Genomic DNA, 14,310 nt, shown 5'->3' on the forward strand with positions numbered 1-14,310 from the left:
GTTGAAGTAATTTTTTCAATATTACATCTTGGGTCCTCTCTGCCTCTTACCTCTAAGTATATTTGAAATAGAGAATATGCCTTTTCTAAGGAATAGTATCTGACTTTTAAATCTCATCTCAGAGCTACCTTGTAATGAGTATTTCACTTAATTCCTATTTAATGGGCTAATTCTGATAGCTTTCTATGAGAGAGACAGTGGGATTACCATGAACGCTGTCTTTGAAAAAATTTAATAAAATAACATGTTTATTTAAAGGGAGTTAATTTTTTTTCTTTTTTCCTTTAACATCTTTATTGGAGTATAATTGCTTTACAATGTTGTGTTAGTTTCTGCTGTATAAAAAAATGAATCAGCTATATGCATACATATATCCGCATATCTCCTCCCTCTTGAGCCTCCTTCTCACCCTCCTTATCCCACCCCTCTAGGTGGTGGCAGAGCACCAAGCTGATCGCCCTGTGCTATGCAGCTGCTTCCCACTAGCTATCTATTTTACATTTGGTAGTGTATATATGTCAATGTTACTCTCTCACTTCGTCCCAGCTTACCCTTCCCCCTCCCTGTGTCCTCAAGTCCATTCTCTACGTCTGTGTCTTTATTCCCGTCCTGCCCCTAGGTTCTTCATGACCATTTTGGGTTTTGTTGTTTTTTTTTAGATTCCATATATATGTGTTAGCATATGGTATTTGTTTTTCTCTTTCTGAGTTACTTCACTCCGTAGGACAGACTCTAGGTCCATCCACCTCACTACAAATAACTCAATTTCGTTTCTTTTTATGGCTGAGTAATATTACATTGTATATATGTGCCACATCTTCTTTATCCATTCATCTGTCAATGGACACTTAGGTTGCTTCCTTGTCCTGGCTATTGTAAATAGAGCTGCAGTGAACATTGTGGTACATGACTCTTTTTGAATTATGGTTTTCTCAGGGTATATGCCCAGTAGTGGGATTGCTGGGTCATATGGGAGTTCTATTTTTAGTTTTTTAAGGAACCTCCCTACTGTTCTCCATAGTGGCTGTATCAATTTACATTCCCAGCAACAGTGCAAGAGGATTCCCTTTTCTCCACACCCTCTCCAGCATTTATTGTTTGTAGATTTTTTGATGATGGCCATTCTGACAGGTGAGAGATGATACCTCATTGTAGTTTTGATTTGCATTTTTCTAATGATTAGTGATGTTGAGCACCTTTTCATGTGTTTGTTGGCAATCTGTATACCTTCTTTGGAGAAACGTCTGTTCAGGCCTTCTGCCCATTTTTGGATTGGGTTGTTTGTTTTTTTGATATTGAGCTGCATGAGCTGCTTGTATATTTTGGAGTTTAATCCTTTGTCCATTGCTTTGTTTGCAGATATTTGCTCCCATTCTGAGGGTTGTCTTTTCATCTTGTTTATGGTTTCCTTTGCTGTGCAAAAGCTTTTAAGTTTCATTAGGTCCCAGTTGTTTATTTTTGTTTTTATTTCCATTTCTCTAGGAGGTGGGTCAAAAAGGATCTTGCTGTGATTTATGTCTGTGTTCTGCCCATGTTTTCCTCTAAGAGTTTTATAGTGTTTGGCCTTACATTTAGGTCTTTAATTCATTTTGAGTTTATTTTTGTGTATGGTGTTAGGAAGTGTTCTCATTTCATTCTTTTACATGTAGCTATCCAGTTTTCCCAGCACCACTTATTGAAGAGGCAGTCTTTCCTCCATTGTATACTCTTGCCTCCTTTATCAAAGATAAGGTGACCATATGTGCATGGGTTTATCTCTGGACTTTCTGTCCTGTTCCATTGAACTATATTTCTGTTTTTGTGCCAGTACCATACTGTCTTGATTACTGTAGCTTTTTTTTTTTTTAATTTATTTATTTTATTTTTGGCTGTGTTGGGTCTTTGCTACTGTGCGCGGGCTTTCTCTAGTTGCAGCTAGCAGGGGTACTCTTCGTTTTGGTGCGCGGGCTTCTCATTGCGGTGGCTTCTCTTGTTGCACAGCACAGGCTCTAGGCACGTGGGCTTCAGTAGTTGTGTTTCGGGAGCTATAGAGCGCAGGCTCAGTAGTTGTGGCACACGGGCTTAGTTGCTCCGTGGCATGTGGGATCTTCCCGGACCAAGGCCTGAACCCGTATCCTCTGCATTGGCAGGTGGATTCTTAACCTCTGCACCACCAGGGAAACCCTTGATTACTGTAGCTTTGTAGTATAGTCTGAAGTCCCGAGAGACCTGATTTCTCCAGCTCCGTTTTTCTCAAGATTGCTTTGGCTATTTGGGGTCTTTTGTGTTTCCATACAAATTGTGCAATTTTTTGTTCTAAGTTCTGTGAAAAATGCCATTGGTAGTTTGATAGGGAGTGCACTGAATGTGTAGATTGCTTTGGGTAGTATAGTCATTTTCACAATGTTGATTCTTCCAATCCAAGAACATGGTATATCTCTCCGTCTGTTTGTATCAACTTTAATTTCTTTCATCAGTGTCTTATAGGTTTCTGCATACAGGTCTTTTGTCTCCTTAGATAGGTTTATTCCTAGGTATTCTTTTTGTTGCAGTGGTAAATGAGATTGTTTCCTTAATTTCTCTTTCAGATTTTTCATCATTAGTGTATAGGAATGCAAGAGATTTCTGTGCATTAATTTAGTATCCTGCTACTCTACCAGATTTATTGATTAGCTCTAGTATTTTTCTGGTAACATCTTTAGGATTCTCTATGTATAGTATCATGTCATCTGCAAACAGTGACAGCTTTACTTCTTCTTTTCCTATTTGGATTCCTTTTATTTCTTTTTCTTCTCTGATTGCTGTGGCTAAAACTTTCAAAACTGTGTTGAATAATAGTGGTGAGAGTGGGCACCCTTGTCTTGTTCCTGATCTAAGAGAAAATGGTTTCAGTTTTTCACCATTGAGAACGATGTTGGCTGTGGGTTTGTCATATATGGCCTTTATTATGTTGAGGTAGGTTCCCTCTATGCCTACTATCTGGAGGGTTTTTATCATAAATAGGTGTTGAATTTTGTCAAAAGCTTTTTCTGCATCTATTGAGATTATCATATGGTTTTTTATCCTTCAGTTTGTTAATATGGTGTATCATATTGATTGATTAGCGTATATTGAAGAATCCTTGCATTCCTGGGATAAACCCCACTTGATCACGGTGTATGATCCTCTTAATGTGTTGTTGGATTCTGTTTGCTAGTATTTTGTTGAGGATTTTAGCATCTATGTTCCTCAGAGATATTGGCCTGTAGTTTTATTTTTCTGTGACATCTTTGTCTGGTTTTGGTATCGGGGTGATGGTGGCCTCATAGAATGAGTTTGGGAGTGTTCCTCCCATTGCTGTATTTTGGAAGAGTTTGAGAAGGATAGGTGTTAGCTCTTCTCTAAATGTTTGATAGAATTCGCCTGTGAAGCCATCTGGTCCTGAGCTTTTGTTTGTTGGAAGATTTTTAATCACAGTCTCAATTTCAGTGCTTGTGATTGGTCTGTTTATATTTTCTATTTCTTCCTGGTTCAGTCTCGGAAGGTTGTGCTTTTCTAAGAATGTGTCCGTTTCTTCCAGGTTGTCCATTTTATTGGCATATAGTTGCTTGTAGTAATCTCTCATGATTCTTTGTATTTCTGCAGTGTCAGTTGTTACGTTTCCTTTTTCATTTCTAATTCTATTGATTTGAGTCTTCTCCCTTTTTTTCTTGATGAGTCTGGCTAATGGTTTGTCAATTTTGTTTATCTTCTCAAAGAACCAGCTTTTAGTTTTATTGATCTTTGCTATTGTTTCCTTCATTTCTTTTTCATTTCTTTCTGATCTGATCTTTATGATTTCTTTCCTTCTGCTAACTTTGGGGTATTTTTGTTCTTCTTTCTCTAATTGCTTTAGGTGTAAGGTTAGGTTGTTTATTTGAGATGTTTGTTGTTTCTTGAGGTAGGATTGTATTGCTATAAACTTCCCTCTTAGAACTGCTTTTGCTGCATCCCATAGCTTTTGGGTTGTTGTGTTTTCATTGTCATTTGTTTCTAGGTAGTTTTTGATTTCCTCTTTGATTTCCTCAGTGATCTCTTGGTTATTTAGTAACATATTTTTTAGCCTCCATGTGTTTGTATTTTTTACAGTTTTTTTTCCTGTAATTGATACCTAGTCTCATAGCATTGTGGTCGGAAAAGATACTTAATACGATTTCAATTTTCTTAAATTTACCAAGGCTTGATTTGTGACCCAAAATATGGTCTATCCTGGAGAATGTTCCATGAGCACTTGAGAAGAAAGTGTATTCTGTTGTTTTTGGATGGAATGTCCTATAAATATCAATTAAGTCCATCTTGTTTAATGTATCATTTAAAGCTTGTATTTCCTTATTTATTTTCATTTTTGTTGATCTGTCCATTGGTGAAAGTGGGGTGTTAAAGTCCCCTACTATTTTTGTGTTACTGTTGATTTCTCCTTTTATGGCTGTTAGCATTTGTCTTATGTATTGAGGTGCTCCTATGTTGGGTGCATATATATTTGTAATTGTTATATCGTCTTGGATTGATCCCTTGATCATTATGTAGTGTCCTTCTTTGTCTCTTGTGATAGTCTTTGTTTTAAAGTCTATTTTGTCTGATATGAGAATTGATACTCCAGCTTTCTTTTGATTTCCGTTTGCATGGAATATCTTTTTCCATCCCCTCACTTTCAGTCTGTATGTGTCCCTAGGTCTGAAGTGGGTCTGTTGTAGACAGCATATGTATGGGTCTTGTTTTTGTATCCATTCAGCCAGTCTGTTTCTTTTGGTTGGAGTATTTAAACCATTTACATTTAAGGTAATTATTGATATTTATGGTCCTATTACCATTTTCTTAATTGTTTGGGGTTTTTTTTTTTAACATCTTTATTGGAGTATAATGGCTTTACAAAGGTGTGTTAGTTTCTGCTTTATAACAAAGTGAATCAGTTATACATATACATATGTTCCCATATCTCTTCCCTCTTGCGTCTCCCTCCCTCCCACCCTCCCTATCCCACCTCTCTAGGTGGTCACAAAACACAGAGCTGATCTCCCTGTGCTATGTGGCTGCTTCCCACTAGCTATCTGTTTTATATTTGGTAGTGTATATATGTCCATGCCACTCTCTCACTTTGTCCCAGCTTACCCTTTCCCCTCCCCACGTCCTCAAGTCCATTCTCTAGTAGTTCTGTGGTTTTATTCCCGTCCTGCCCCTAGGTTCTTCATGACCATTTTGGGTTTTGTTGTTTTTTTTTAGATTCCATATATATGTGTTAGCATACGGTATTTGTTTTTCTCTTTCTGACTTACTTCACTCTGTAGGACAGACTCTAGGTCCATCCACCTCACCCCAAATAACTCAATTTCGTTTCTTTTTATGGCTGAGTAATATTACATTGTATATATGTGCCACATCTTCTTTCGATCTGTCGATGGACATTTAGGTTGCTTCCATGTCCTGGCTATTGTAAATAGTGCTGCAGTGAACATTGTGGTACATGACTCTTTTTGAATTATGGTTTTCTCAGAGTATATGCCCAGTAGTGGGATGGGTCATATGGTAGTTCTATTTTTAGTGTTTTAAGGAACCTCCATACTGTTCTCCATACTGGCTGTCTCAATTTACATTCCCACCAACAGTGCAAGGAGGGTTCTCTTTTCTCCACACCCTCTCTAGCATTTATCGTTTGTAGATTTTTTGATGATGGCCATTCTGACTGGTGTGAGGTGATACCTCATTGTAGTTTCGATTTGCATTTCTCTAATGATTAGTGATGTTGAGCATCTTTTCATGTGTTTGTTGGCAATCTGTATATCTTTGGAGAAATGTCTGTTTATGTCTTCTGCGCATTTCTGGATTGGGTTGTTTGTTTTTTTGATATTGAGCTGCATGAGCTGCTTGTAAATTTTGGAGATTAATCCTTTGTCAGTTGCTTCATTTGCAAATATTTTCTCCCATTCTGAGGGTTGTCTTTTCATCTTGTTTATGTTTTCCTTTGCTGTGCAAAAGCTTTTAAGTTTCATTAGGTCCCATTTGTTTATTTTTGTTTTTATTTCCATTTTTCTAGGAGGTGGGTCAAAAAGGATCTTGCTGTGATTTATGTCATAGAGTGTTCTGCCTATGTTTTCCTCTAAGAGTTTGATAGTGTCTGGCCTTATATTTAGGTCTTTAATCCATTTTGAGTTTATTTTTGTGTATGGTGTTAGGAAGTGTTCTAATTTCATTCTTTTACATGTAGCTGTCCAGTTTTCCCAGCACCACTTATTGAAGAGGCTGTCTTTTCTCCATTGTATATTCTTGCCTCCTTTATCAAAAATAAGGGGACAGTATGTGTGTGGGTTTATCTATCTCTGGGGTTTCTATCCTGTTCCTTGAGTTTGTTTTTGCACATCTTTTCCTTCTCTTGTGTTTCCTGCCTGGAGAAGTTCCTTTAGCATTTGTTGTAAAGCTGCTTTGGTGGTGCTGAATTCTCTTAACTTTTACTTATCTGTAAAGGTTTTAATTTCTCCATCGAATCTGAATGAGATCCTTGCCAGATAGAGTAATCTTGGTTGTAGGCTTTTCCCTTTAATCTCTTTGAGTATGTCCTGTCACTCCCTCTGGTTTGCAGAGTTTCTGCTGAAAAATCAGCTGTTAACCTTATGGGGATTCCCTTGTATGTTGTTTGTTGCTTTTCCTTTGCTGATTTTAATATTTTTTCTTTGTATTTAATTTTTGATAGTTTCATTAATATGTGTCTCGGTGTGTCTCTTTGGGTTTATCCTGTATGGTACTCTCTGTGCTTCCTGGACTTGATTGACTCTTTCCTTTACCATGTTAGGGAAGTTTTCGACTGTAATCTCTTCAAGTATTTTCTCAGCCCCTTTCTTTTCCTCTTCTTCTGGGACCCCTATAATTCAAACGTTGGTGCGTTTAATGTTGTCCCAGAGATCTCTGAGATTGTCCTCAATTCTTTTCATTCTTTTTTCTTTATTCTGCTCCCTGGCAGTTATTTCCATCATTTTATCTTGCAGCTCACCTAACCGTTCTTCTGCCTCAGTTATTCTGCTATTGATTCCTTCTAGAGTATTTTTTTTTTTTTTTTTTTTGGCCGTGCCACACGGCATGCGGGATCCTAGCTCCCCGAACAGGGATTGAACCCGCGCCCCCTGCAGTGGGAGCGCGGCGTCTTAACCACTGGACCGCCGGGGAAGGCCCTAGAGTATTTTTAATTTTAGTAATTATGTTCTTCATCACTGTTTGTTTGCTCTTCATTTCTTCTAGATCCTTGTTAAATGTTTCTTGTATTTTCTCCATTCTGTTTCCGAGATTTTTGGATAATCTTTACTATCATAGCTCTGAATTCTTTTTCAGGTAGGTTGCCTATTTCGTCTTCATTTATTTGGTCTGTTGTTTCTTTCTTTTTTTTTTTTTTGTTCTCTTTTTGATGGGTGGTGCTGTATTCTTGTCTTACTGATTGTTTGGCCTGAGACATCCAGCACTGGAGTTTGCAGACAGTTGGATAGAGCCAGTGTTGGTGCTGAAATGAGGACCTCCGGGAGGCCTCACTCTGATTAATATTCAAAGGGATTTAACTTTGTAACCTAGGGTGCTGTATATTTGGATTTGAAGGAAGGTACTATATTGATTATTGCATTTGAAATGATTTTATGTCCGTTTTCTTTTCAAAAATGATAGTTTGGATTTAGTAGTTGCTTGTTAATTAACGCTTAATATGAAAGTATTTACTGTGATTTTATAAATAACATGGAAATATGGTTGCTAATTTTTAAAGTTTTTTTAATAAATTTTTTTTAATAAAATAAAATTTTGTGTACATCACAGCCGCAGCAAGAAGTTGATTTAAACTCTCCACGAACTACCACTTTGGAAAGACAGACTTTCTATTGTGTTCCAGTGCCGGGAGAATCCACGTGGGTAAAAGAAATATCCTTTATCTGAACCTTCTTATGTGTTGAATGGTTACTGATTATTTTCTTAATTGAAGAGACCACAATTCACATTTTGATTTTTTTTTTAAACTTAGTCTTTTTACCTCAGTGAAGGTAGCTGGAAAAGAAAATTATTCTTCATTTATAGATCTTGGCTTTATTTTAATAAAACATGTTTCCTTTGTCCTAAACAAGAAAATCTATAAAACAACCTTCAGTATTCATCACTGAGAAATGATAAAATTATGGTGCATTCTGCTAGTGAAATACTGTTTAAAAGATTGAGGTGGATTTAAAGGGACTGAAAAAGAGAGTTGCACAATCATTAAGTAAAAAAACTAGTTTTAAATTAGAACTCATTCTAATTTTATTAAGGGGAAACATGTTTCTTCTTTTGAGAGATTGTGGAGACATCTCATTCTCATTTTAATTTTTTTTAGTTACTAATTTTTTTAGGCATAGTTCACATACTGAAATGCACAGATTTTAAAGGTATACTTAAGTGGTTTGGATAAATGCATACACCTGTAATTTGCACACGCATCGAAGTAAAGAACTTTGTGCCTTTTTCCCGTCACCACCTCCTCCCCACGACTGCTCTGATTTCTTTCACTATAGCTTAATTTTACGTATTCTTGAATGTCATACAAATGGAATCATATAACGTATAGTCTTTTGTGTCTGATATCTTTTATTCAGCATAATGCATTTGAGAGTCATCCATGTGTATCCATAGTTCATTCCTTTTTATTGCTGATGGTATTTGTTTATATAATCTCCAATTGATGAACACGTGGGTTGTTTCCAGTTTGAGGCCAGGCATTTTTTTGATGAGATTTTAACTTATTAAATCAGTTTTTTAACAGATACTTTGTGTCGGTTGTGATAAATTTGTGTATCTCTCAAGGAATGTTTCACAATCATTGAATCACAGTTCTTGAATTTATTGACATAAAACTTTCATAGTATTTCCTTATTTTCCTTTTAATGTCTAAGGGATATCTAACAATGATCTTTCATTTCCAAAATGTTAATTTATTTTTCTCTTTTATCCTTGATTAGTATTGCTAGGGGTTTGTCAGAGAATCAACTTTTTACTTTAATTTTTTGTTTTCTATTTCATTGATTGTTGCTCTTATTTCCTTCGTTTTTAGTAATGGTTTTAATTTTTTTTTTAACCTTAAGGTTAGTGTGCAGATCATTCATTTCATATCTTCCTTTTCTAATATTAGCATTTAAGGCCATAAAATTCTCTCTAATTACTGCTTTAGTTGGATCCCACAAATTTTGACTTGTTTTTACTCTCATTCAGTTCAAAATATTTTCTAATTTCCTTTGTGATTTCTTCTTTGATCCTTGAGCCTCACTACAATATACTTCTATTTATCTTTTAAACAGTTGTCTCCTACATAAATTTAGAAATGAGGGGGAAAAATTACATCTTTTATGTTGCATAAATATTTATCATTTCTAGCTCTTTTTGGCTTTGTTTTTGTCTGGAATCATTTCACTGAGGCTTTTTTTTTAGGTACTGATCTGTTGGTGATAAATTTTCTCAGCTTTTTTTCAACTGAAAATGTCTTTATTTCACCCTTTTGTGTGTGTGTGTGTGTGTGTGTGTGTGTGTTGTGGTGCTGCATTGTGCAGCATGCCGGATCTTAGTTCCCTGACCAGGGATCGACATGCCCCCTGCATTGGAAGCATGGAGTCTTAACCACTGGACCGCTAGGGAGGTCCCTCACCTTTATTTTTGAAGGATATTTTCAGTGGTTGTAGAACCTTTTTTTTTCTCCCAGTGGTTATGGAATCCTTGATTGACAGGTATCTCCCATCTTCAACACTTTAATGATATTGTTCCATTGTCTTCTGGCCTCCATTGTTTTTTGATAAAAGGATAGCTATCATTTTTATCATTGTCACCTGTATGTAATGGGTCTTTAATTTTCCTCTGGCTGCTTCTAATATTCTCTGTGGTTTTCAGCAGCTTGACTATGATGTGCCCATGTCTGGGTTTTTTGTGTTTCTCTTGCTTGGGTTTTATTGAGCTTTTAGACCTGTGGGTTGATATTTTTCAGAAGATTTCAGCCATTATTTCTTCAAATATTTTTCTGTCCCAGTCTCATCTTTTTCTCGTTTTCTGGGGCTCAAATCACATGATTGTAGACTAATTATTATTCTCAGGTGATTGAGGGTTTTTTTTTTCCATTTTATTTTTTAGTTCTAGATTTTTTCATTTGGTTCTTTTTCTTTGTTTCCATTTTTCTGATGATAGCCCTCATCTTTTCTTTTAAAATTGTAAATTTTGGAGTTGCTTTTTAATGCCCTTGTCTGCTAATTCCAACATCCAGGTTGTCTCTGGGTTGTTGTTTTTTTTTCTATTGATACTGTTTTAAATCCTGCTTATAGGCCATACTTTCCTGCTTCTTCACATAATTAATCATGTGTTATGATTACTTATGCTGATATACAGCACTGTTGAAAGTTTACTTTTGTCTTCAAGAATGTTGAATTTTGTTCTGGCAGGCAGGTAATTTAAGTGGATCACTTTGATCATGTCAAGGCTTGGTTTTGGGATTTGTTAAGGTAGGTATGAGTGTCACTTACAGTGTAGGATGTAGTCCTTACTTGCGAGATGTGCTATTTCCGGGTCTCACCTAAGTGCTCGTGATTCTCAGCAGGGTCCAGTTCTAGTATTGTACAACTTCCAGAATCTCTGCTAAGCTCCCAACCAAGCAGCAGCTGTTCTCTCCCAGGGCTCTATCTGCAGCTCCTTCCTCTCTAACAGTTCTGCAAATTCCAGTTGCTTCAGTAGCCCTGAGCTATGTGTTCTGTTTTCTCTACCAGTAAGAGCAGAACCTCCACTTCCCTTTGCTGCAATTTGGAATATGCCCCTGAGAGAGGTGGGGACAATGTGGAGTTTACCTGTGGTGTTTCTTCTCATTCAAGGATCATAACCTTATGTTCCTTGTTGTCCAAAGTCTGAAAACAGTTGCTTCATGCCTTTTGTCCAGTTTTACAGGTTTTTTGTTTTTTTAATTGAAGTATAGTTGATTTACAATATTGTGTTACTTTCAGGTATACAGCAAAGTGATTCAGTTATGCATATATATATATGTATTCTTTTTTAAAGTTTCTTTTCCAGTATAGTTTATTTCAAGACATTGAATATATTTCCTTGTGCTAAGCAGTAAATTCTTGTCGTTTATCTATTTTATATATGGTAGTGTGCATCTGTCAGTCCCATACTCCCAATTTATCCCTCCCCCACCAGCCCCTACCCTTCGCCTTTGGTAACCATGAGTTTGTGTTCTATGTCTGTGAGTCTGTTTCTATTTTATAAATAAGTTCATTTGTACTATTTTTTTATATCTCACATATAAGTGGTATCATATAATATTTGTCTTTCTCTGTCCGACTTACTTCACTTAATATGATAATCTCTGGGTCCATCCATGTTGCTGCAGATGGCATTATTTCATTCTTTTTCATGGCTGAGTAATATCCCAGTGTGTGTGTGTGTATGTATGTATGTGTATACACACCACATCTATATCCATTCATCTGTTGATGGACATTTAGGTTGCTTCCATGGCTTGGCTATTGTTACTAGTGCTGCTTTGAACATTGGGGTGCATGTATCTTTTCAAATTAGAGCTTTTGTCTTTTCTGTATATATGCCCAGGAGTGAGATTGCTGGATCATAACGGTAACTCTATTTTTAGTTTTTTAAGGAGCCTCCATTCTGTTTTCCATAGGGGCTGCACCAATTTACATTCCCACCAACAGTGTAGGAGGGTTCCCTTTTCTCCACACTCTCTCCAGCATTTATTATTTGTAGACTTTTTTAGTATATGTGCTGCCGAAGCGAGCACTATTTGTAGACTTTTTGATGATGGCCATTCTGACCAGTGTGAAGTGATTATACCTCATTGTAGTTTTGATTTGCATTTCTCTAATAATTAGCGATGTTGAGCATCTTTTCATGTGCGTGTTGGCCTTCTATATTCCGTCTTTGGAGAAGTGTTTGTTTAGATCTTCTGCCCATTTTTTGATTGGGTTGTTTGTTTTTTTCTTATTGAGTTGTATGAGCTGTTTGTATATTTTGGAAATTAAGCCCTTGTAGGTCTCATCTTTTGCAAATATTTTCTCCCAGTCCATAGGTTGTCTTTTCATTTTATTTATGGTTCCTTTTCTGTGTGAAAGCTTATAAGTTTGATTAGGTCCCATTTGTTTATTTTTGCTTTTATTTCTATTGCCTTGGGAGATCAGTTTTACAGTTCTTTACAGCAAGGTAGGGGGCATAAGTTTGAGCTGTTAATTCTTATGACCCAAACTGGAAGTTCAACCTTCTTTTATTAAAAAGAAATTTTTGTTATTCTGGGTTTTTTAAAAAATTGAGGTGTGGTTGATTTACAATAGTGTTTTAATTTCAGGTGTACAACATAGTGATTCAAAATTTTGATAGATTATACTCCATATTTATTATAAAATATTGGCTGTATTCCCTGTGTTATACAACAGGGGTCCCCAACCCCTGGGCCGTGGCCTGTTAGGAACTGGGCCGCACAGCAGGAGGTGAGTGGCGGGTGAGCGAGGGAAACTTCATTTTGCCGCTCCCCATCGCTCTCATTACCGCCTGAACCATCCCCCCCATACACACACACCCGTCCGGGAAAAGTTGTCTTCCATGAAACTGGTCCCTGGTGCCAGAAAGGTTGGGGACCGCTGCTATACAATATATCCTTATAGCTTATTTATTGTATACATCAACCTTCTTTTAAAAATACATTTTTATTTTAACCAAACTGCCAAAGTAATAGTCTTTTATTAGTCACCTAGGTAGGGTAACTTAATGATATTCCCCAGTTCATGAAAATCTTTCCTTAACCTTTCATTTAACGCCTATGTTAATACAAACCAAGCTCGAGTCAGCCCTTCAACGTCCTACACTCCCAGTCGTCACAAGAGGAGTTATGAAGATGATGAAGATATGGACCTACAGCCGAATAAACAGAAAGAGCAGCATGCGGGTGCCAGAGAAGCAGGTAGTGTGTGCCATTGGGCTTTCGGTAGACTTCTGGTCTCTTGCAGTAGATTCGTGTTCAGAATTAATTGTTGTATAATGTAGCTCTAGATTTAGGAGCTGGCAGTGATTTGACAACTTTGCTTTGAGGTTTATCAGAATTATAGACAGTTTTGAGAGTTTGAACAGTTACTCTTTGGTCAGACTGTGCTTCATAATTGATCAGTTAGGCATCACTTAGTGAGAAGTGGCTACTCTACTGTCAGTTGTTAAGGGTCTCAATTTGGGTAGCTGGAAAAGGTCTTTTATCTTTCTTCATATTTTTTTTTAATCTCAGCTTTTAAGTAATATGAAGTACTCTACTGTAAAAGTGACTTATTTATATCTGAAACATCCTTATTTTCTTTTTGGAATAGTGATGCTTTAATTAGTAAGACTGAAAACACTGGAGGAAAAATCTGTAATTGTGGTATACTGGATTTCTTACTCCTAAACTTCAAAGCAAATAACCCTTAGAATAGTCACAGTTCTGATTGTTCTATTTATGTAAGTTTGTAGTGGTTTATGTATTAAAATTGATTAAAACACAATTCTGCTTAAAACAAGGAGACCAAAAGTTGAAATTTTCTAAGAGAATCAGAGAATTTCAAAATTAGTATATATCATTATTGATTTCGCCAATCACAGTTATTATGAGCACTGAATTCCTTCATATGGCAGGTAGATAAGTTTGTCTTTATTTCTCCTTTTGTGTCCAGTCATTTCTCTTTAGCATCTTTAATCCAGGGACAAGTTAAAGGCAGAGGAGGTAAAAACAAATTAGTCTAGTTAATTTGAATGTGAAGGATGGGTTGAGAGGGCAAATATAACAATCAATGGTAAACAAAGATTTACTACTGAATTTCATTTAATCATATATTATTCTACTTTATAAGTTCATACTACCATATTTCTTTAATGCTAAGGCATATTTTAATGTTTTTAAAATTGGAATGTTTTATAGTAAATGTATACAAATGTGATAGTGTTCTTTTTCTCCACTCACCCCCCAAATGTTTATTAAATTTAACGGTGTATCATAACAATAAATAACATATTAGAATCCAAGACATATGGTAATTCTCTTATCTGTTGATGCTTCTTTCTATTTCTTGCCCCTTTTGTTTGAGTATCATACTTTTCAGGGCTTTTGAATACATTTGAATGCATTATTTATGTAAAGTTTACCTTGTTTGTTGGTTTCTAGGCAATCTCTCAGGCTGTATATATATTTTAAGCTGTTTTGGAGATAAGTGTAGAATCACATGCAGTTGTAAAACATAAGAGAGATCCTGTATATACTTGATCCAGTTTCATCTGGGTCAACATCTTGCATAATTAATAGTAGAATATCAT

At 36.2% G+C, this 14,310-nt stretch overlaps 1 protein-coding gene across 2 annotated transcripts in view; it reads left to right on the forward strand.

Annotated features, from left to right (window-relative positions):
* LOC118882582 (minichromosome maintenance complex binding protein) overlaps window positions 1–14,310 on the forward strand; it is a 69,606-nt gene that overhangs the window by 24,936 nt on the left and 30,360 nt on the right. For both annotated transcript variants that reach the window (XM_036828519.1, XM_036828518.1), the window contains exons 5-6: window positions 7,786–7,887; window positions 12,793–12,937. In XM_036828519.1, the coding sequence (XP_036684414.1) occupies window positions 7,786–7,887; window positions 12,793–12,937 (247 nt within the window). The remainder of the gene's footprint in view (window positions 1–7,785; window positions 7,888–12,792; window positions 12,938–14,310) is intronic.

The sequence above is a fragment of the Balaenoptera musculus genome, chromosome 16, assembly GCF_009873245.2.
Source record: "Balaenoptera musculus isolate JJ_BM4_2016_0621 chromosome 16, mBalMus1.pri.v3, whole genome shotgun sequence".
NCBI lineage: Eukaryota > Metazoa > Chordata > Mammalia > Artiodactyla > Balaenopteridae > Balaenoptera > Balaenoptera musculus.